Source organism: Xenopus tropicalis, chromosome 2, assembly GCF_000004195.4.
Source record: "Xenopus tropicalis strain Nigerian chromosome 2, UCB_Xtro_10.0, whole genome shotgun sequence".
Classification (NCBI taxonomy): Eukaryota; Metazoa; Chordata; class Amphibia; order Anura; family Pipidae; genus Xenopus; species Xenopus tropicalis.
In genome coordinates, this window is record NC_030678.2 from 33,821,131 (window position 1) to 33,845,998 (window position 24,868).

The 24,868-nt window shown below is 40.9% G+C and overlaps 1 protein-coding gene across 1 annotated transcript in view; it reads left to right on the top strand.

The window, feature by feature from the left end:
- Positions 1–24,868, top strand: part of sez6 (seizure related 6 homolog) — a 324,119-nt gene that overhangs the window by 233,287 nt on the left and 65,964 nt on the right. The window contains exon 5 of the mRNA XM_004911704.4: positions 18,332–18,517. Coding sequence (XP_004911761.1) covers positions 18,332–18,517 — 186 coding nt within the window. The remainder of the gene's footprint in view (positions 1–18,331; positions 18,518–24,868) is intronic.

Sequence of the window (24,868 nt, forward strand, 5' to 3'; positions counted from 1 at the left end):
GGTCAGGTATAATGAAAGTGCAAAATATTATGAAAGATGGAACCAAGCACTAACAGAAAATGCCTGATTACAAAAAGAATGATGTTGCTTTGTAAATAAAGTGTAGTTTTCATAATCTTGCTACATAGCTCACTCTTAAAGCTGTTGATAGAAACAGGCATCTACACTACATTTCTCCTCCACGTACAGCACATATTCCATCTGCTCAGGACATGATGCAAAATGTGAAGTCACACCAAACTGACAGGGAAAAAAAATAAGCAATTTATAAACACACATTCTGTGTTCTGTGACTTCTGTCTGTGCGTGCAACATAATAGGCATAGAAAACATTTACAATATGGTTGTTGTGAACATTTCTGTATCTTTATCCATAACGGCAGCTATAGGACCCTAGTGATGTAAAATATACTAGATATATTTAACTGGTATAAAATAATGGTGTAATTTTAAGCCATAGGGGCAGATTTATGGAAATTTGAGTTTAGAGCTTAATACATAAAAGCTCACCCACATTCTATTTTTTATTTATCCTTTGGCATTTTTAGAAGCATATTTATCAATGGGTAAGAGTTAATACTACAAAAACCTTTCTGGCTTTGATGCCTTTCATGTCTGGCTTTGGAAGCCTTCCGTGGGACTCAATGGTACTCAACAGATCACCTGGCTAAAAGATAGTCCTGAGGAAAGTGGAATCAAAGCATGAACGAATTCCGAAATGTTTGTATTCTTTGCGCAAAGTACGTTTTTTTTCGTGGAAATTTAACGAAAACCACGAAAAACTTGTGGAACTTTAACAATACATTCCGAAATGTTCTATAAGTTAGAAAAATTACGAAATTATCTCAAAATTGTTTAGTAAATGGACCCCTTAGAGTTCACCATTTGATAAATACACTTCTAAAAATCCCATAGGAATGAACAGAATATGGGTAAATTTTTATATATTAACATTTTGATAAATCTGCCACTGTCTTAAAATGCACACCTATATAAATACAACAATGAGCTTTTTGTCATGGATTGTCTTAGCCTGTGATCCCCAACCAGTGACTCGTGTGCAGCATGTTGCTGACCTACCCCTTTGATGTTGCTCCCAGTGGCCTCAAAGTAATTGCCATTTTTAAATTTCTGGCTTGGAGGCGAGTTTTGGAAGCACGGAGACACAGTTTTACTTCAATCAGAGCCTCCAACAGGCTAGCAGTCCACATGGGGCTATCAATTAGCCAATGACGTGCCTTATTTGGCACCCCCAAATAACTTTTTTCTGAGTGTGGCTCACGAGTAACAAAGGTTGGGGATACCTGGTCTTAAAAATGAGATGTATGGTATTAACTTGTAAGGATTTTAACAGAGCTTTAAAAAATTAACCATATATTTTACATCATTACTTTTACTCACTTTTTGGCCTAATTTATTTAATACAGCCTTATAAATATGCCCTTTTTAATTGGGGGTGGGGTTTTTAGTAATTCATGAGCAGATTAGGAGGAACAGGAGACTGGGCTATGCAGGTAACTGCATTAAACCATAACCAGACTTGAGGCCCTGTGCGGGAGTTAAAAGGTAGAAAATACAATGCCCATGTCCTAAATCAATTCCAAAGGCAGGTTTCAAACACCTTGCCGATACTCCTTGCTGATAAATCGCTAAATGTCTGTGCCCCCTGCCATAAGACTCATCACGAGCCAGCGGGTGCGGGTGGTTCCGAGAGTTGGCACAAGAGACACAATCTGTCAAACCCGTCAAATCAAAAATGCAGCTTGTACAGGAAATTGCATTTCCCAGAGATTCATGAAGGGCATACGCCTGCCTATAAAAGCTCTCATTATTTACAACTCATATCATAAGTAAAAGCTTCTTAAAAACATAAAACTGCATTATCTGCCCTAATTGTAATTATGCCAATCAATATGTTAGTGTTTTAACCACATATGTTTATGTAATTAATAGGATTAATATTGCTGTCTGCGTTCATCCTTCTGGGCATGTGTACATAATGTGGGGACAAACAATTTCATCGCACACAGGGTGGCTGTCTCGCGCCTGGGAGATTGACACACGCTGGAAGCTTTCAAAAAGGCTTTCCATTAACGGTGAATTTTTCTGGCTGCTTTTAACCTTGCCTCATTTTAGCACTGAAGGGGATACGGGAATGAAGACAAAGACAGTGGGAGGATAAAGGATGGGGAAAAGGATAAAGGAGGAGAGGGGGTAGAGCGGAAGAATAGGGAGAGAAGAAAAAGGAGGAAATAATGATAATAAAATAATAGGATTAAAGGCAATTAAGCAAGCGCTAGGAAACTGCAATGGCTTCACCAGTCCTTGATGCTGTGAATGGAGGACCATCAATGTTATTAAAAAAATACGACTAAATTGTAGTGTGTATTGAATAAATCTTTGCCCACCATTATTATATTTTCCTTATAGCTGTTTATATATTTCACAATTTTTGATTTCCCTCAACCTTACCCTTTTATCCCAGCACCACAACACATTCATGCTGAGAGTCACTGACAGTTCAGGAATGGTTGAATCTCATAACAGTTAGATTTTTTGCCTGAAATTTAGTATCATGTTTGGGAAAGGGGTTGCTTTATCATCTAATCCATCAAGCTCAGAAAGTTTCCCTTTAACCCAGGGATTCTTAACCTATTGATTGGGACTAAAAAATGGACCCCCCCCCCCCCCACACTGTATAGTAATAAAAAAAAATAGTAATTTTGGGTCCTTAAGGGGAATCCCTAATTTGGATGTTTGTTCAGATCTAAAAAGATACTGAGGGTAAAAAACACTGCCCTAGCCCTCAAGATGGAAATATGTTATAAGATCAAATAATTTAGCAAAGCTGCCAAATCAGTGGATTTTTACCCAATTTGGCCATAAACACAGTGGGGCAATTTGGGATCATCTAATCACTTGCCCCTTGGGCCAACAATCAAACCATAATGGGTGCCAATGGAGACCCTTATTTTTGGCTTTTGGTGCGATATCTACCAGACAGGACCTCCACGGGACCCCCCTTCCTACACAGGTCAAAAGGCTGCCAATTGTGTTGGCATATTGTTATTGAGTTTACATTCTCTACACTTAACTAAAAATTGCTAGTTGCTTTAATGATGTCAAGAGGCTTAATATTAAAACTGCAAAGTTAAAATTGCTATACAAATATACACACCATATTATATTCTTCATTTCTATATGTGTAATATAAGAAACTGTTTTACCTAGCTTATATTGTCTGAGTCGTGTTCCAAACACTATTGGTTTCCTCAGCAGATTGCATTCCCCCTGTCAGTGCCCTGGCTAGCATAGCTCTTAAGATCTTGTAATACTGCCAAGGGAGACCTAATGCTGCCATCCATCTGACTGATAAGGGGATAGCTGAATCAGCTCCTTACAGAAATAGGTGACCGCATTGTCTGCCAATGCTCCGTCCCATCACACTCTCATTTTGGACATTGAATATTTTTAATAAGCTGAAAGAGTTTACTTGCTGTTTAACTGTAGTCAAAAACACTGACCATGCAAAGGAATGACCGACTCAAATGTCTGAAAGACTTACATATTGCAAGTTGATGGAATCCAGCCCAAATTAAAGCAACAGCCATATTAATTAGTGAACTATTTGCATTTTGTAGAAAACTTCCAAATGCAAAGCAACAAACACAAGGTTTCCATGCCACAAGTATATCAGCTAAAGAAATGTCCAGTGCTCCTGTCATTGAGTGGAGACTACCTTTTACCATTGTGGTTTTCAGCCAGATGTGCATTTGTGTGTCAAAAACAACTTATTATCTTTGGTTTCAGCCATGCCAATGAAAGGCAGCACAGAAGGACATCTGACATTCTTGGTTGGCAACCCTGGTGTTACAAGTGTTTTAATACAATTTTTCATTTTCATCATCCAAAAGTCAGTTATGGTTTTTCAATCACAATGCTGATGTGTCAGAATTCTATACTACAGTATATAAAGGTTGCTTAAGGGCAGTGGTTTCCAAACAGTGAGGCTATCACCCCTGGAGGAAGTGGAGGTATCAGCTTGAAAGCCAGCTAAGGTGAGAATAGCAATACCCCTCAAAGACAAGCTTGATGGGATGAATATGTATTTGCTGTTATAGATATTCTTGAAACTATGGCCAATGACTGATAACTAATATCAATAATTGATAAATCTCTATCTGTACTCATTTCATGAGCTAAAGTGGACCATGTCCAAAGATGAGACCTTCTAGTTGGGCTTGAACTGAAAAAAGTTTGACAACCGCTGCTTTAAAAAGCATTGATGAACAAAAAGTGAAATAATTAAATTAACACAACTAATAAAAAATGAAGGTCAATCGCAAATTGTCCTAGAATTGTCCTAGAACATTACTTCATACATTATACTTACCATTGGATGTTTTTATTTATTTATTTTTCGTTTCCAATTCAGATTTTTAGCACTAAAATGCTCAGAAGAAAAAGGTTAAGACTTTTTTGAGATTTACTATGCGTCAAAGCAGCTAAAAATCTTGTAGAAATCAATGGCAGATGTCCCTTCCCTTCCCTGGAGGATACTTATTTTGCTTTTAAACTTTAGAAGTTTCAGATTTGTGATGCTGTTCGAAAAAAGTCGCAGTTTTCATGTGACCTTTCCACGCAGACGGTTATTATTACTTGTCCTTCTTTTAACGGACATGTAAACCCTAAAGTTTCCTTCCATGTATATAAATTGGGCACATCTCCCCACCCAAACAGAATCATTTGTACTGCATATATCCCCTCAGGTCTCCAGCACCATCACATTTTCCTAAAGCAAATGGCAGCTTTCACCCACAGCCATTTTCCCGTGACACATTATCAGACCTAGACACAGTTTCTATGGGAACCAAACAATGCCACTTTTCTTTGGTGGCAGGACTGGAGGCATATTTACTAATCTGAGAAGATTCACTGCCTTAGGTTGGAAGTGAGCATGCCCAGTAGCCAACAGCCAAAGAAAATTCCCAAGGGAGGGGGCCGAGAGGGTTAGAGGAGAAGAAGGACTTTTAAGTGATTAACAGGGTACGGCTGAGCCGACCAGGCACCCTAGGTAACCCGTCGGCCACCTCGCCCCAGCATCCTCCCTTCCACACACACATGTGCAATGACAAGTGGCGGAGGCAATGATAAGGGAGCACAGACTAGGGGTAGTGGTAGGGAGGAGAGGTACCTGCCTGACGCCCCCCCATCTGTGTTCCCTAGGCTGGTGCCTCTTCTGCCTACCCCTAGTTATGGCCCTGATGATTAAGGGGATGCTGCAGCCTTACTTTTAACCTTTGAACAACCAGAGTGGCAAGTGTTTGAAAATTTCAAATCTGTTTTTTGTGGGGGGGGGTTAAAAAATCTGATATATTTTATTAAAATGGAGTCTATGGGTTATGCCCATTCCATAATTCAGAGCTTTCTGGATAACAGGTTTCCTGATAACGAATTACATACCTGTATACATTTGATATATGAAATATTATTTAGGCATTGTATTATTCGAGTATCAAGACCCACTGCCATTTCAGTTCTCTCCAGGGCCCACCATGGGTAAATCTTGCTGTATACAGATAGTGGTGCCAAGGTAATTTAAGAGTGCATTAGGTCTCAAAAACTTTTGTGAGTCTTCAGTCAAGGTTACGTTATCTCAATAAGTACAGGGCATAGATAAAGGGTAAAGCTTTCTTACTACACCTCAGCTCCAAAACATAAATACCTTGCCAATGCAAAAAAACAGGGAATATAAAATAAATATACAATTAAAATGTGTTGTATAGCTCTGCTTATTGACTGCAATTGGAGACGTTACCCTTGAAAGTGATTAGGATGACAGAGCAGAAGATGCGGCAGGAGAGGGCTTTGCAAGGCAGTACCTGGGGCAAGAAAGTATTACCCATAACTATGTGATATCATTCACATTCACATTACCCCAAGGCTTGGTAAACAGCACACTTTGCCTTGGGCAATATTTCCAACTGGGGTAATTGACATTCTCACTGCTCTTTTCACTATTCTATGCCTTGACATTAACTCCCTACTGGTTCATAAAGATTTATTGGAGAAAAGATGAACATCCAGCCTTCTATAATGAAATCCACTGGGGGTGAGAAAATAGCAGTTTTGTTTGTAAGGTGGCTCATCTAACTGTGAAGGCTTCACCAGCGGTCTTCACTTCATGTCTTGTTCTTGTCACATTCAAGGTAAGTGTTGTCATTTTACACTCAAGTATTAGCATTCACCAGTATTCCTGGCCTTTGCTCAAACACGTGTTCAGCAAAATATAATAACTGTGGTAGCTGATGATTACTTAGCACCATGTAACCTTGGTTTGAACAGTTTTACCCAAATCTGATGGAACTGTAAAATCACATTAGTAACCATGCTAAGGTTAACAGCTAAAATGTAACAATAAAGAAGCAGATTCTTCTTTGTACCATGTAGAATACTGAATATGGACTAAGATTTCTCTCATACCTTGGACAGGGCACTAAGCCCATAGTTAATAAGGGTTATGATAAACGGAGATTTCCATGCATTTCTTTCATTCTAGTTCATGGCTACAGGACAATGTATTACATGGATCATAATTATTGCCCACAAACAAAGAGGCACATTTTCTGCAAAAATCCGTTGTAGTTTGTCATTAGCAGTTTTTTTCTTTGACAGTCATACATTAAGATTCCCCCAAGGCTTTTTTACAGGGAAACATTAGTGTGAGCAAAAACCCTGCATGCCAGGGATAGGCAGATGTTCCATAAGTACAGCACTTAGCATCCTCCGTCAACTCGACTGAGTACGGATTGCGTGCAGTTTTAGAGCAGGTCAGAGAGGAGAAAAGATACAAGAACAAGGTGCAAATTATATTGTGCAACAATAATAGCATTTTCGATACCAGGCAGGTCCAACCATGGTCATGTTGTTAAAAAGCTAAAAGCTAAAGCCATTATATGCCTTTCACCATTATTCTTTCATGTTAAACCTGATTGTGAGCTAAAAGGTTAATTTTCACTTAGACTGGAGTCTTCCTTCCCTTCTGCCTATTCATATAAACAACTTTCTAAGTCAAGGATACTTGAGGAAAGAGATGAGCTGGGAATTTTTCTTGGTACCTTATGGACCCTGTGTCAGATCTGTTTGATTTATCCATCCTGCAAAAATGGGTCATCTTCCTATCGTCCGTGTCCTTTAAACAATCTGTTCAGGGTTTTAAAGAAATGTAGAATAATTTGTTTCTAGCCACAGAAGCTATTGCTTTTGCACCTCTTGGTCTTTTCCACCCTAAGCGGATATCCAGGAGCACTAGGATGTGGAGCAAATATGTTCATTTATGCTAGGCCAAGAACTTGAAATTAGCAAGGGATGCTTCAGGTCAAGCACGGATATTCCTGTATTAATGAGAGGTGGCATGATGGCAGCACGTGGGCTTCGTAAGTGGCGCACTCAACACCTTGTGGCGGATTTATCCATTTCAATGTGCAGAGGCAGTGGCATAATTACTCTGTGTCAACAGACAATAGAGAAAGTAGACCAGTAATCCGGACCCTCACCCCTCTAATGCTACGCTACTGGTTAAGTGGATAGGTTTTATGGGGCACTATTTTGCACCCTTTTACTTGGGGTTAGTAAAGGGCCCTTTTATCTCCTCTGGTTAAATGTATTTTTAGTATCAGATGTGCTGGAACTTTAGGGCTTTTGAAAGCAGAATACATCGACAGACGCAAGTACAATTATCATGCACAGCGCTATTAGTGCAAAGGAGAATCCTGCATTCTGTAAGCTCAGTCTATAGACAATTTTTATAGAATTAAATCAGCAAATGATTAACTTAAAAGCACAACTGCAAAGGCCAAGATTGTATAATTAGATGTCACTATGTTTAATGATGAGTTGGATCAGATAAAACATTAATGATAATTTCCTTCTAAGGATAGTAAATGAGTTTATTTGGCAGTATTAGGAGCAAGAACAGACAGGTGGTTTGCCTGGCTGGCATTCACCCTCAATAGTGTTCAGTGTATCTTAACCCACACCCAATAGCAAATGTACACAGTTCACAACTGGCAGGCAAAAGTATATACATTCTGCTATATTTTCTTTTTCTGGAGGAACTTTGATCCCTGTTAAAGCAATACTGCATTCACCTATCTTGCCAGCTTCCATTAGAATAAGAAGGCGCTACAGCTTAAAGGCATGCCAAAATGCCCATCTCTACAGGCCCTAATAGTGCTTATCTGAGCTCTTCAAACTCTCGCTGACACTCTGTAAATTCCTCTACCAGGGGAAATTCGGTCAAATTAAATTTGGAGCATGCAAGGCAGCCAGTGCCAAGAAAGCTTTTCTGTAGATGGGGGACATCACAAAAGTGTGTGGGGAGAGAGAGGGCAGATGTAGGGAGCTCAAACTGTTCCTTTTGGAGCACAACCTACTTAATAACAATCACTTTGGCAAAGAGGCAGCTATAATTTAGCAGGGATCCTGCTGGATTTCTCAGTAACAATTCCCTGTGAGCGTGGAAGCAAAACCTAACGGAAGCCATGAATGAAGAACCATTTAATTTTGCTTTAAAAGGAATGTTCTCACTGGGCTCTGGTTTCCACATTGTGTTTGGAAGGCTTAAAAGATTATGTGAAGTCGATGAATTTGAGGTTATTGCGAGGTTGGTGACTGTGATGCATATACAAATCACTTTAGAAGCAGCACATTCGGCTCCCTCTGCGGCCTTCAAACTGCCCTACATACAAATTAGAAACAGATTATGGAATATATAGCAACCCTTTTTTATCAGGGGTCCCCAACCGCCGGGCCGCGGACCAGTACCGGGCTTTCAAGTGGCGCACATAAAAAGACATGATATGATGTGCCGTGCATTCAAAGTTACTCATCGCGCATATAAAGACACACATAGAGGCACCGATAAAAGGCGCGCATGAACATGTGAATGATCGCTGTGCGCGCGTACCCCCTCCCTCCCCCCGCCGGTCCGTGGAAAAAAATTTCAGCTTGCAGCCAGTCCGTGGTGAAAAAAAGGTTGGGGGCCCCTGCTTTATATGATGTGTAATAAATAACCAATTCCATGGTAAGATAACGTTTTATGAGTGCTATACAGGGAATAAGGCACCCCTTATGGAAAATAAGAATATTAGAAATCTCTGAGGACTCCCATGATCGTATAAAGGCAACAGATCGTATAATGCATAATGCCATTGCTAGGCACAGATGCATCACATAAACGAGTGGCTCCACTTCTATTAATGTTGCTGTTTTTTCCTACCTTTCTTTCTCTTCAGTCCCCCTACTATTTGTTTTTCAATTTTTAATTAAAGCCACTGCCTGTTTGCTAGGGTAAATTGGAGCAAATGACCGGATTACAAGAGAAGCGCAACCTTTAACAACCCTCATGTATACCTATTCATGGGCACTGCTGGAGATCATTCCACAACTTCTGTGAGCATGCACAGAGGAATAGGGTGCCAATTGAATCTAACTAAAAGTAAACTCTGGCATACTGTTTTGAAATGTGTATGCACCACTAAAGCTTCCTATGGGGTGCAGGGGACTGAAAATTAAAATCTCCAGAGCGAGTTATTTCCTTCCCAGCAGAACAGGAGATTGCTGTGAGACATTGCTGTGCGCATCAGGCTAACACAACTTCAAAGGAAGAGATCAATTATCTCCAGATAATAAAATTCTATACAAGCAATTGTATCACAAAAGAAACTACTTGAGATATCATCTATGGGCATCCATGGTGCACAGTGATACATTCTAAAGTATTAATGGAAGTTGGCACAAAACCTAAATCTTTCATTTACTAGAGTTACAAAAGCAGACTGCAACACCCAAGAGAGCTAGAATGATGGAAGCAGAGAGTATTATTGAATTTATAAGATAGAGATGTTAAACTATAACATCTAACAGATTTTTTATGTTAAAGTTGTGTAACTCCAAGAATGCCACAGGTTGCCTATCCTTGATCCATGTATGACTTATGGAAAAGGAAAGGTCTTAAGGAAAGGCCAATAAATGCTTCCAGCAGCTTATCTGCCCTCAGACATCAGACTGGTTGGGCAGGTTTAAAAATCCCATTGGGGCAACGAGTGCGTTGATGCAGTCCTTCTCTGACAGCCAGCATCCTGTCAATGTGATCCTCTTGGTGCAAACAAATCAGATTAATCAGATATCGGCCACCCCAAGGCGAGCATGTTGGGGGAAAGAGCCACTCGTTTGTCAACCTTGCCAAAAAGCTTAGGCAGTGACACACGGAAGTTGCCTTGAGAGGAAACTTCGTCTCAACTTCGTTTGGCAAATCTCAACTTCGTTTGGCCAATCTCAACTTCGTTTGGCAAATCTCAACTTCGTTTGGCAATCGCAGCACCGCATATGTTATCCCACCAGCAATTTACAATCTAGCCGGTGGGATGGCATTGTGGGGAGATTAGTCACCCACGGCAAGGAAGATTTGTCGCCGCGCAACTAATGTCCCCCTGAGTCAAAGCCCTTAGTGAGTTTGGCTTTAGGAAGTAATGGTAATGATACAATATAGTTATACAGGTATGGGATCTATTATTTGGAGTGCTTGGGACCGGATTTTTTTTCCAGATTAGGGATCTTTTTGTAATTTGGTTCACCATACTGCAAAATAATTTAGATACTGAATAAACTCAGTGGGATTGTTTTGACACAAGGATTCATTCAGCTTAGTTAGGATGAAGTATAAGGTACTGTTTTATTATTAAGGAGAAAAGGGAAATCATTAAAAAAAAAATTTTGTTTAAAATTAAAAAAAAAATTTTTTGTTTAAAATTGGTTTTATGGGTCATTACAGTCCCATAATTTGAAGCTTTCTGGATTCTGGGTTTCCAGAAAAGTGATCCTATACATAACATTTGCACCAAGTAAGATTACAACCAATCAGCAAGTAGCAGCAATTGGTTTACTGTTTTAAAGCAAACATCCAATTGACTGGTGTTGGGCATAGACTTGCTCTGCTCCTGTTACCACATTATAGGGGTCTTTTACTGATCCCAGAGACACAAGTGCTAGAGTGCTAAGGGGTGCAAGAACACACTCCTTAGTGCTCACTTTACAAGCAGTTGCACCACTGGGAATGCTACACTGAATGGCAGTTAAACAATTGAGCACCCTGTCCTCACCACTTTCCATAAATAATGCAAGGGGGCAGAGAGGGGACAAGTTGGAGATTTTTTTGTGTCTCCTCCCTCCCCATACCAATATAGCACTAATGCAGTCGGCTTTATTCATGGGGCAAGCAACAGGTCTCTACAACCTGAAACGGGGCCGATTGCAGCCTTTTTTTGCACTTTGCGCACTGTGAGCTGTAATGTTAATGACCCCCTATGTTCACACCTCATTTGGGAGCTGAAGACCCAAGTATCTCTTAGAGAGCCTTAAATGCTAAAAGGACTTTAAATTCTTCCTTCTTGATGGTGTAATGGGGGCCCATCAGCCTGCTTTCCTTGGGGAATTTACAGCTCTCTTATGGTTGTTTCCTATTAATGGCCTCTATTGAGCCTCTGGCTGCTGCCAACTGAGTGTTTAACCTGGCAGAATAAATATCAATATATCACTCTGACACAAGGAGAGATCCCAGCTTTTAATTTGTGTCTTCCAATAAGGACGGTTTTTAAAAGAGAGTATTGATCGGTATTGCTGGCACTGCCAGTCTGCAGCTCTCTAACAGGGAGAGACGGCTTTAAAATCCTTGCTTCCATCTTCTCTGTAAAAATAGTTGGTAAATAATAACCAGTGTTCTCTCTGTATAGATCAGTTCAGTTAGCTCAGTGTATTTCCTGTATACTTTCTCTATAGAGCCAAGTTTGTCTTTAGGGGGTGCACAAAGGGATGCCGTCATTGTATTCAGGACAGGACAGAAACACCAGGTTTCTGCAAAAAGTAGATGTCATATAGGATTAGTAGGTAGCAGCAATATCGCTGCTCCCCAACTAGCACATCTAAATGACATACAACTTATGAGGCCAGAGGGAGGACATCTGTATCCTGGCCCACCCCTCCTGAATACACTGCTGCTGAATGGAGGTCTCTGCCATGGCCCCTTGCTTCCCTTAAGGAGTTTACAAAACATTGGCGCAATTGGACTTTGGGCAAGTATAAAACTACAGAGTGTGTATCACATTCACAAATCTAGAGATGAATAAAATAGTGCCTTCTAAGTCATTTGGGCTAAATTACTAACATGGTCATTAAATTGCACTTTCCAGTAGCAAATGTTCAGCATTTGGTTGTGATTAGAGGTGCGTGATTTTTTGCCTTTTCACAAGGGGTAACATTTTCTGAAAATTTGTTATAGAAGTTCACTGTGTGTTTTTTTTATTTTCTTATTTTCACTCTGGAACAAAAACACTTATTGCATGTGACATGAAAGACTCCAATGCATTCTGAGTGAGACCAAATGCCCGCTGACTTCAGTGCATTTGGCACAAGAAAAATACGCCCACTGACTCCAATGCACAATGCTATTTCGAAAAAATTTTACAGTTTCGTAAATTTTCTGGCTAAGCGAAACAGGGCAGTTTCTTTTATATCACTAGTTGTGATTTCTCAGATGAAACAAAATGGTTTTGATTGGCTTTTATGACTTAAAATTTTACTGACTGATAATTAGGGAAGCAGCCCCCAACTGGGATTTAAAATATTCCTTGGCATTTCAAGTACACAGAAGCCCAAACAGCCCCCACCAGCCCAATAAATAGTGACTGTCTATGGTATTTTACTGCAGCAGTGAAGAATGGCACACACTTCTCCTCTCATGTTCTATATTTAGCCTTTTGGATAAAAAGCCAAGTCTTAAGAAAGGGTACAGACACATTTGGTCAGTGTCTTCAACTGATATTTTTTTTTTAATTGAGACATTTTCTTTTCTCTCTTTTCCTTTTTAACTTACAACAGCCCCTCTGGCGTCTAAGAGCATGGCATATAGCCATGGTTGTTATAAGTTACAAGACCTGGAGGGAACTTTGCCACTGTTATTAAATGAAGGCCCTCATGTTGCCATGCTGTACCTGCTGTCCCTACTTGCAACTGTTGCTTTTAAGGGCTCCCAACTCTGTCTTTATGAAAACATTCCTTTTTGTCCTCAGTCCAGTAACATTCACATCCTCTCACCTATACAGATACAAACAGTTCTGCCAGTGTGCCCCTCTTAATAGGCTTGTATATTTGTATTCCGGATACTGAGCATATCCACAGCTTTATTTATCAAGAGGCTCGGCTGTAGCTCTAATTATCCGGCTCCCATTGTCACTGCCACTGTGTAATGAAATAATAGGCTACACATTTATATCTAACAGGCAATATTTTAGGATAAGCTTCAAGGAGTTTTATTCTGATCCTCAGGTCAAGGAACAGTACAAAATGACATATTAAATATCCTGCAATTCTATGTCCAATCAGAATGACTGTGGCTGGCCTCTACTGCCACCTGCTGTATTTATGTAGCACTTTGTGTCAACAGCTTTTGAGCATTTAGTTGTTTCCCTTTTTTGGGGGTATTTCGGGCTAAACTATTATTATTCCAGGCAATGCCTGGTTTAAATTCAGAAAGTCTTAATTGTATCTGTTTCCTCTCCATCAGGCCCAAACTGGTAATCTGCATATTCTGTGAAATTCTAGAGGGGCTGTTGTAAGATACCATAGGCAGTCACTGTTTATTGGGTCTGTGGGGGTTATTTGGGCCTCTGTGTACTTAAAATGCCAGGATCTATTTTAAATCCCAGTCCAGACCTGCTCTCCAGGTGCCCCAAACACATCAGATTTCGTGACCCAAGTGTTACATTATGGTGTTGGATCCAGTTCCTCCACACTCAGAAAACACAGGAGACTGCTCTACCCACCAGCACTATGGGCCCACTAAATCTTTCAAGCCAATAGCAATGTGTATAGTCCAGCCTTGGAAAGATGAGGGATAAAGAGATGTTCAAAACTAGATTTTTTTGTTGTACTAAATTGTCACAGGCAAGCTGAACATTTGGCACAAGGGCCACCTTTGTTTTCTGCTGGGGCCCCATACAAGTGTATCAGCTGAGGTTACAGTTTCACCATTTCCAACACTCAACCTCAAAATGATGTCTGCTTCCGATTATTTTGGTGCAAGTTTGCTGCGTCTATAGGAAACCCTTTGTGATGATGCGTTTTTTTGCGCATGCGATATGCGGATTAATGCATGCAAAATGAATTTGATGAATCAGTACTTATTTATCGCATGCTTTTTAATGCAAAAAAGCATGCGACAAGCGTTATCGACCTTTAGTGAATCGGCCCCTTAAAGTGAAGGTAAAGGTAAACAAACCCTTCAAATAAAGGATTTTTAAATAAATCTGGTCTCGATCAGACCCCCCAGTAAGTATAACAGAATGTTACTGAACGAAAACTGAACAAAGGTTTGTGTTGGGTACAAGATATCTTTCTGTTCCAGTTTTACAGCTATGGGCTGGTTAATTCCGATTACATTAACACTACATTATTCTATAAATGTGTTTGAGAAAGTGCTTCCCCCACCCCTTCCTTTGGCTGAACATATATTTGTGCTGGTAGATTTATATTCCAGCTCTGTGCCCTGCTCTCTGCAGAGACTAATGAGAGATGTCACCTACAAACAGAGCGAGTTTGCAATCTGTGAATAAGGCTCCGCAATTACTCCTCACCTCCTCACTTTCTCCCCCGGTCTCCCAGGAGCTCTCTCCCTTCTTCCCATTGCTGCCAATTCGGCTTTGGAGACAAGTGGCACCGACACAGGAGGAAATATTTTATGGGTCCCATTAGGAAAGCAGCACGGCTCATTTATCAAGCTGCGAGTTAATGAGTGGTGCCAAACACCCGGCCCAGGAAATTCAGCGCAAGATGGAGATGGGACATTATAACTTTATTTTAGCTAATTCATCACTTTCTGCAGAGGAACTTCTGGCCGGGCCCTGCACACCTTGTTATATTCCCAGCTGTGCCCCAATCCACCACTGAATTATGTGCCTGCGACACTCAGAGCATTAAACGATTGGGAGATTGGGAGAGGGGGGAAGTGGCTGGTAAATTCATCCACCGGCCCCCATAAGTGATAACTGTATGTCGTACATTTATCTATTGACACTGTCCTAATGTTCTGTTTGCTCTCATCACTATCAGTGGCATTATATGGATTTCCATCCATCCAGAATATAAACAGAATCAAAGCCTTTTACAGAGCAGCCACTGAACACTTGCACTCCTCCACTACACATCATTGTGTAAAATAGATCTGTATTGTATTTATATTTATATTTACTAACAAATGTTTAGTTAATTACCAGTAAATTGTTATGGTCTGAATATCTGATTAAAGTATTGAGTGAAATACAGAATTAAATCAGAGCTTCAGTCTAAAGAATAAAGTTGATGCTTCATATGTGTGTGTGTGTAGTACATGTGGGTTAGTGTGAGTGTGCAATCTCTACATATTACCTGGGCAATAGTGAGGGGTAAATTTTACATATATACATATATTACGTATATATATACATATGCTGTGTCAGCCGAAACGTTAGTCACTTGTTAATAAAAACTGTTTGCATTTTTAAGTCCTGTGAGTGCGGTATTTGTTTCATCGATGTATGACTTTTTGGCATACTGCACCCAGGCATCTTTAGACTATTTTGTAACGTGAGTGCCTGATTCTACAGTCCTTTATATATATATATATATATATATATATATATATATATATATATATATATATATATATATATATATATATATATATATATATATATACACACACACACACACACTACTATAAACAACTGCCCTAGGTGCTGGCTAGAATTGGAATAAAAGAACAGAATGCCACACACACAGGGACTTCAAAAAAGGCAAAAAGTGTTTATCCAACGCTTCGAGCACTAACTGTGCTCTTCTTCAGACACAAATCAAAAGACTGTGCACAAACACCCACCTTACTAACCCACTTATTTTATAGGTTATTTAAGGTGGGTGTTTGTGCACACTCTTTTGGTTTGTCCCTGAAGAAGAGCACAGTTAGTGCTCGAAACATTGGATCAATAAACACTTTTTGCCTTTTTTGAAGTCCCTGTGTGTGCGGCATTCTGTTCTTTATATATATAATATAAATATATATATATATATATATATATATATATATATATATAAATATATATATATATATATATATATATATTATATATATATATATATATATATATATTATATATATATATATACATACATATACAGTGGTGTGAAAAACTATTTGCCCCCTTCCTGATTTCTTATTCTTTTGCATGTTTGTCACACTTAAATGTTTCTGCTTATCAAAAACCGTTAACTATTAGTCAAAGATAACATAATTGAACACAAAATGCAGTTTTTAAATGAAGGTTCACGTTATTAAGGGAGAAAAAAAACTCCAAATCTACATGGCCCCGTGTGAAAAAGTGATTGCCCCCTTGTTAAAAAATAACTTAACTGTGGTTTATCAATTTCAATTTTCAATTTCAATATCAATTTCTGTAGTCACCCCCAGGCCTGATTACTGCCACACCTGTTTCAATCAAGAAATCACTTAAATAGGAGCTACCTGACACAGAGAAGTAGCCCAAAAGCACCTCAAAAGCTAGACATCATGCCAAGATCCAAAGAAATTCAGGAACAAATGAGAACAAAAGTAATTGAGATCTATCAGTCTGGTAAAGGTTATAAAGCCATTTCTAAAGCTTTGGGACTCCAGCGAACCACAGTGAGAGCCATTATCCACAAATGGCAAAACCATGGAACAGTGGTGAACCTTCCCAGGAGTGGCCGGCCGACCAAAATTACCCCAAGAGCGCAGAGACAACTCATCCGAGAGGCCACAAAAGACCCCAGGACAACATCTAAAGAACTGCAGGCCTCACTTGCCTCAATTAAGGTCAGTGTTCACGACTCCACCATAAGAAAGAGACTGGGCAAAAACGGCCTGCATGGCAGATTTCCAAGGCGCAAACCACTTTTAAGCAAAAAGAACATTATGGCTCGTCTCAATTTTGCCTAAAAAACATCTCAATGATTGCCAAGACTTTTGGGAAAATACCTTGTGGACCGACGAGACAAAAGTTGAACTTTTTGGAAGGTGCGTGTCCCGTTACATCTGGCGTAAAAGTAACACAGCATTTCAGAAAAAGAACATCATACCAACAGTAAAATATGGTGGTGGTAGTGTGATGGTCTGGGGTTGTTTTGCTGCTTCAGGACCTGGAAGGCTTGCTGTGATAGATGGAACCATGAATTCTACTGTCTACCAAAAAATCCTGAAGGAGAATGTCCGGCCATCTGTTCGTCAACTCAAGCTGAAGCGATCTTGGGTGCTGCAGCAGGACAATGACCCAAAACACACCAGCAAATCCACCTCTGAATGGCTGAAGAAAAACAAAATGAAGACTTTGGAGTGGCCTAGTCAAAGTCCTGACCTGAATCTTATTGAGATGTTGTGGCATGACCTTAAAAAGGCGGTTCATGCTAGAAAACCCTCAAATAAAGCTGAATTACAACAATTCTGCAAAGATGAGTGGGCCAAAATTCCTCCAGAGCGCTGTAAAAGACTCGTTGCAAGTTATCGCAAACGCTTGATTGCAGTTATTGCTGCTAAGGGTGGCCCAACCAGTTATTAGGTTCAGGGGGCAATTACTTTTTTACACAGGGCCATGTAGGTTTGGATTTTTTTTCTCCCTAAATAATAAAAACCCTCATTTAAAAACTGCATTTTGTGTTTACTTGTGTTATCTTTGACTAATAGTTAAATGTGTTTGATGATCAGAAACATTTTGTGTGACAAACATGCAAAAGAATAAGAAATCAGGAGGGGGGGCAAATAGTTTTTCACGCCACTGTATGTAGGTCCCAAAATGCATATATAGGTTAGTGCTCGAAACATTGGATCAATAAACACTTTTTGCCTTTTTTGAAGTCCCTGTGTGTGCGGCATTCTGTTCTTTATATATATAATATAAATATATATATATATATATATATATATATATATATATAAATATATATATATATATATATATATATATTATATATATATATATATATATATTATATATATATATACATACATATATGTAGGTCCCAAAATGCATATATAGGTATAATGCACAAAGGACTGCTTCTACAATAGGGACACTTATCATAAAACCTTAGGTCAGAGAGCAAAACTTGCAGCAATAAGCATATAATAGTATGTCCATATAGCAAGATTGTCTTGATCGCCAGTATTGTACAGCCCAAGGTATAACCGGCACGGTTTCTTTCCTTGCAGCATACACATTGAGCTGCGGATTCCCACGCCGACCTGCTTATGGCGATGTGTCTGTTACAAGCCTGCACCCAGGAGGTGAAGCCTACTTCTACTGCAATACCGGCTACCAACTGAATGGCCCTCAGGTGCTTAAGTGTCTGAATGCAACACGTCCCTTCTGGAGCAACCGCCCGCCACAGTGTATAGGTGAGATATGGCTGTGTAACCAATATACTTATGTCCTGAACTTACACTAAGGAACAAGAGCTGATATGGATGATACAGGTATGGGACTGAATAAAGCCAATGCTTGTACAGGTATGGGATCCCTTATCAGGAAACCCGTTATCCAGAAAGTTCCGAATTACAAGAAGGCCATCTCCCATAGACTCCATTATAAGTAAATATTTCTAATTTTTAAAAATGATTTCCTTTTTCTCTGTAATAATAAAACAGTACTTTGTACTTAACTAAACTCAACTAAAATATAATTAATCCCTATTGGAGGCAAAACAATCCTATTGGGTTTATTCAATTCTTAAATTATTTTTAACAGACTTAAATTATGGAGATCCAAATTACAGAAAGATCCCTTATCCGAAAAACCCCAGGTCCCGAGCATTCTGGATAACAGGTCCCATACCTGTAATTTGCATTCCTAAAAAACATTTCAATCTAACAGGATTGTTTTGTCACCAACACTGGATTTATTCAGCTTTGTTACCATCGCCTAAACAAAGTAAATAAATAATAAAAACAATCTTAAACAAAGATTTCTTAAATATATCTTACAGTAGAGTGGATTTTTATGATAGTGATTGATTCAATTATCGCCTCTGCTACAAAAGCCCAAACTAACTGAGCCTTATTTCTCATTACAAATGTTACCCTGATATTCTCATGGTGGACCAGTAAAGGGGTAATGATTCTGTATTCACTGACCAAACATGGTAAACCCCTCACTCTATTGCAGATAATAAATAAATAAATAAATAATGGATAAATACCAACCTCCAGCAAAACAAAAAGTTCAGAGCCACGCAATAGGCTCACTACATACAAGTAAAGCGCTGTAAACACAACACCCTAAGGAGCTGATTTACTAATGCACGAATCCGAATCCCGAATGGGAAAAAAATCGGATTGGAAATGAACATTTTGCGATTTTTCGTAAATTGTCGTGACTTTTTCGTAGCCATTACGACTTGCTTGTAAATTGTCACGACTTTTTCGTAGCCATTACGACTTGCTCGTAAATTGTCGCGACTTTTTCATAGCCATTACGACTTGCTCGTATATTGTCGCGACTTTTTCGTATTGAGCGTTCGTAAACGGCGGGCAAACCTTTGCGACTTTGCATGATTTTGGAAGCCTCCCATAGGACTCAATGGCACTCTGCAGCTCCAACCTGGCCCAAGGAAAGTCTCCCATAGGGCTCAATGGCACTCTGCAGCTCCAACCCGGCCCAAGGAAAGTCTCCCATAGGGCTCAATGGCACCCTGCAGCTCCAACCCGGCCCAAGGAAAGTCTCCCATAGGGCTCAATGGCACTCTGCAGCTCCAACCTGGCCCAAGGAAAGTCTCCCATAGGGCTCAATGGCACTCTGCAGCTCCAACCCGGCCCAAGGAAAGTCTCCCATAGGGCTCAATGGCACTCTGCAGCTCCAACCCGGCCCAAGGAAAGTCTCCCATAGGGCTCAATGGCACTCTGCAGCTCCAACCTGGCCCAAGGAAAGTCTCCCATAGGGCTCAATGGCACTCTGCAGCTCCAACCTGGCCCAAGGAAAGTCTCCCATAGGGCTCAATGGCACTCTGCAGCTCCAACCCGGCCCAAGGAAAGTCTCCCATAGGGCTCAATGGCACTCTGCAGCTCCAACCTGGCCCAAGGAAAGTCTCCCATAGGGCTCAATGGCACTCTGCAGCTCTAACCCGGCCCAAGGAAAGTCTCCCATAGGGCTCAATGGCACTCTGCAGCTCCAACCCGGCCCAAGGAAAGTCTCCCATAGGGCTCAATGGCACTCTGCAGCTCCAACCCGGCCCAAGGAAAGTCTCCCATAGGGTTCAATGGCACTCTGCAGCTCCAACCTGGCCCAAGGAAAGTCTCCCATAGGGCTCAATGGCACTCTGCAGCTCCAACCCGGCCCAAGGAAAGTCTCCCATAGGGTTCAATGGCACTCTGCAGCTCCAACCCGGCCCAAGGAAAGTCTCCCATAGGGCTCAATGGCACTCTGCAGCTCCAACCCGGCCCAAGGAAAGTCTCCCATAGGGCTCAATGGCACCCTGCAGCTCCAACCTGGCCCAAGGAAAGTCACCATACTGAAGCTTGAATGAATCCGAAACTTTCGTACTCGGCACAATTTACGAAAAAATCGCAAAATACCGATCATTACGAAAAAAATGCATTCAGACGCTTTTCGGACGTTCGTGGATTAATAAATGTGCCCCTAAGAGTATCATGTCTGGAAGCCATATGCCGACACTCCCTGTTACAGCTGAGAACTCTTAGTTTAGTATATCCATATTAATGGCAGCGAGGCTAATCATAGCTAGCAACTGGAAAAAATGGGGCACCCACTAAGCTCTTTAAAAATAATAAGCATAGCCTCCAACGAAAAAAATCATACATGTTACAAAATGACATAGAAGCTTATGATAAAATCTGGTTCACTTGGCAAGCCCATGAAAATGATCTCTTTAACTTCCTCACAAATTTAATGAACAACGGAACTCATAGTGTTTCTCTTCCAACAAAACCTAGATCCTAGCCACTATATTTCTGTTAGGTGTTTACACTTGTTATTTGTTACCCCATTTTCTTTTTCAGTACTACTGCTCAAAAAAGCAGAAAACTGTGCTAAGCAGTCTGTTATATGAATGTCAACAAAAAATCAATTAAAATTGTCATTTTTAAAAAAAATGTTACCCTAACAATGTCAAACTAATTCACTTAGCCTGATTGTCAAATGCCCCCCAGCATTATGAATTATAATGTGTTTTTCATAACAGAGTAGCTGTAGACATTTTCAGACATATAATGGGTCATTTACAATGCCACACTTTGCCCACTGCACGGGGCATTGAGCTCACAGAGCATTAGAGCACAGAGACCTGTAGACTGTGCCCTAAATGAAACGCTATCTGCATTAATGGTCATGAATGACCCCTATAAGGATCAATGCTTAAGCCTTAATTAACATTACACACTTTCATACAATTTACGTGTCTATGTACATAGTAACATAGTAAGTTAGGATGAAAAAAGACACGTCCTTCAAGTCCATCAAGTTCAACTGTAATGCCTATATATAACCTGCCTAACTGCTAGCTGATCCAGAGGAAGGCAAAAAACCCATATGAAGCCTCTCTAATATGTGCAGAAGCCGAAATAATTCCTTACTGACCCAGTCCTGGCAATCAAACCAGTCCCTGAAGCAACTTGTACTAAGAGCTATCACCCATAACCCTGTATTCCCTCATTTGTACTGAGAGCTATCTCCCATACCCCTGTATTCCCTCACTTGTACTGAGAGCTATCTCCCATACCCCTGTATTCCCTCACTTGTACTGAGAGCTATCTCCCATAACCCTGTATTCCCTCACTTGTACTGAGAGCTATCTCCCATACCCCTGTATTCCCTCACTTGTACTGAGAGCTATCTCCCCTACCCCTGTATTCCCTCACTTGTACTGAGAGCTATCCCCCTACCCCTGTATTCCCTCACTTGTACTGAGAGCTATCTCCCCTACCCCTGTATTCCCTCACTTGTACTGATAGCTATCTCCCCTACCCCTGTATTCCCTCACTTGTACTGAGAGCTATCTCCCCTACCCCTGTATTCCCTCACTTGTACTGAGAGCTATCTCCCCTACCCCTGTATTCCCTCACTTGTACTGAGAGCTATCCCCCTACCCCTGTATTCCCTCACTTGTACTGAGAGCTATCTCCCATAACCCTGTATTCCCTCACTTGTACTGAGATCTATCTCCCCTACCCCTGTATTCCCTCACTTGTACTGAGAGCTATCTCCCATAACCCTGTATTCCCTCACTTGTACTGAGAGCTATCTCCCCTACCCCTGTATTCCCTCACTTGTACTGAGAGCTATCTCCCATACCCCTGTATTCCCTCACTTGTACTGAGAGCTATCTCCCATACCCCTGTATTCCCTCACTTGTACTGAGAGCTATCTCCCCTACCCCTGTATTCCCTCACTTGTACTGAGAGCTATCTCCCATACCCCTGTATTCCCTCACTTGTACTAAGAGCTATCTCCCATACCCCTGTATTCCCTCACTTGTACTGAGAGCTATCTCCCCTACCCCTGTATTCCCTCACTTGTACTGAGAGCTATTCTTCCCCTACCCCCTGTATTCCTCACTTGTACTGAAGCTATCTCCCCTACCCCCTGTATTCCCTCACTTGTACTGAGAGCTATCTCCCCTACCCCTGTATTCCCTCACTTGTACTGAGAGCTATCTCCCCCCTTACCCCTTGCCCCCTGTATCCCTCACTTGTACTGAGAGCTATCTCCCCTACCCCTGTATTCCCTCACTTGTACTGAGAGCTATCTCCCATACCCCTGTATTCCCTCACTTGTACTGAGAGCTATCTCCCCTACCCCTGTATTCCCTCACTTGTACTGAGAGCTATCTCCCCTACCCCTGTATTCCCTCACTTGTACTGAGAGCTATCTCCCATACCCCTGTATTCCCTCACTTGTACTGAGAGCTATCTCCCATACCCCTGTATCCCTCACTTGTACTGAGAGCTATCTCCCATACCCCTGTATTCCCTCACTTGTACTGAGAGCTATCTCCCATAACCCTGTATTCCCTCACTTGTACTGAGAGCTATCTCCCATACCCCTGTATTCCCTCACTTGTACTGAGAGCTATCTCCCATAACCCTGTATTTCTTCACTTGCTAAAGAGCCATCCAACCCCTTCTTGAAGCTATCTAATGTATCAGCCTAAAAATGACATCTGATTTTTTCTATCTAAAATCAATGCCCAGATTAAGTAATACACCGCAACTCCCAGTGTAAGGATGTCTGCGTGTGCTGCATTTGATCAATATTTTTTACATAACTTGATAAAAAGGGCTCTTTATCTTTAACAGATTTAGAGCCATATATAGCCTGGCAGTTCTTTGAAAGTCAGGGTTCAGCAACCACCACTTTTCAGAAAGCTTTAGTTGTGTTTGGGTGAAGTTCCCCTTTAAGGACTTCCAACCAGGAGACACCTAATAGCAATATTCAAGGCATCAAACACTCGCACCCCTACAAGACGAGGAGGAATTGGAGTGATAACACATACCTACAGTACTGGTAAGAGAAAGCAGCAGTGCAGGCAACATTACAGGGGGATGAGGGTTCTCCTAGAGCAATCATTAGACAAGAACGTGTTTAGTTTATTTATAGTTATCAGATAAATGAGTTCGGGTCTCCAGAGCAGAGCAGGCTACTGCTAATAACTTATCATTAATGGGCGGCTGTATCCAGCTTTACAACCATACATTTTACCTGTGTTATGGCCATCTAATGTCATGGCTGCAATGTCCCTGTTTTTAAATTATTACCAGTACATAGTTACTGAGGGCAATTCATAATGGTCTCAGCACCAGTACCATCGGTTTATGGATTGAGGTTAATTCTACATTCCTACACTAATAGCTGGGTTGGTGTTCTGACTAAATCAGTGCTTAATAGCTAAGAGATCTGGGGCAGATATATCTATTTTGCAGGATAGTCCAGATTAATATAATAATGCTTATCTGCACAAGGGTAATTGCAGATTATGTGTAGTTTATAACACAGTCTGTCAGTAATTAACATGATTTAGTCTATCCATGCATTGCTAACGTAATGCACTTTCAGAATGCACAAAGGGAGTTGTTTAGCTGTAAGGTTATATCACACAAGGCACTTCTCTACTCACCCATCACAGCCAGTTGTGTCCATTGATATTATTGCCTGAGACCAGGCACCATTAAGGCTAATGCTGCACAGATTTTTGGCCACTGGCATCAGCCTCTTCCTGTGTGAATCAGCCCTGTGCGGCATAATGGTTTTCAGGCAATAATATCAATGGAACACAACTGGCTGTGATGGGTGGGGGCTTTGATCACAACTATGAGAACAGAAGTGCCTTGTGTGGATTTTCAATTAGAAAAAAAACTCACTCTGTTTCTGCACTGCTCTGGCACTGTGGAAATAGTCTACCATTCCTGCAAGCTCTGGTTCTCTTGTAATCAGCTGTGCTCTGATTGGATCAGAGCACAGCTCTCTTGACAGACAGTGAAATTGACCAATCAAGGCACGGATGTGGGGCAGGGCTCCGGAGATATTACAAACTGAAGGCAGTTCAGAAAGGAAGACTACTAAGAAGGATCTACAGCAGGGGTAGGGAACCTATGGCTCGGGAGCCAGATGTGGCTCTTTTGATGGCTGCATCTGGCTCGCTGCCAAATCTTTAATAAAAAAAATAATGGGGGACATGGCCTGCGCTTGGCGGATAGAAGACGTGTTCTAAGCCTTGGACACGTCTTCTATCCGCCGAG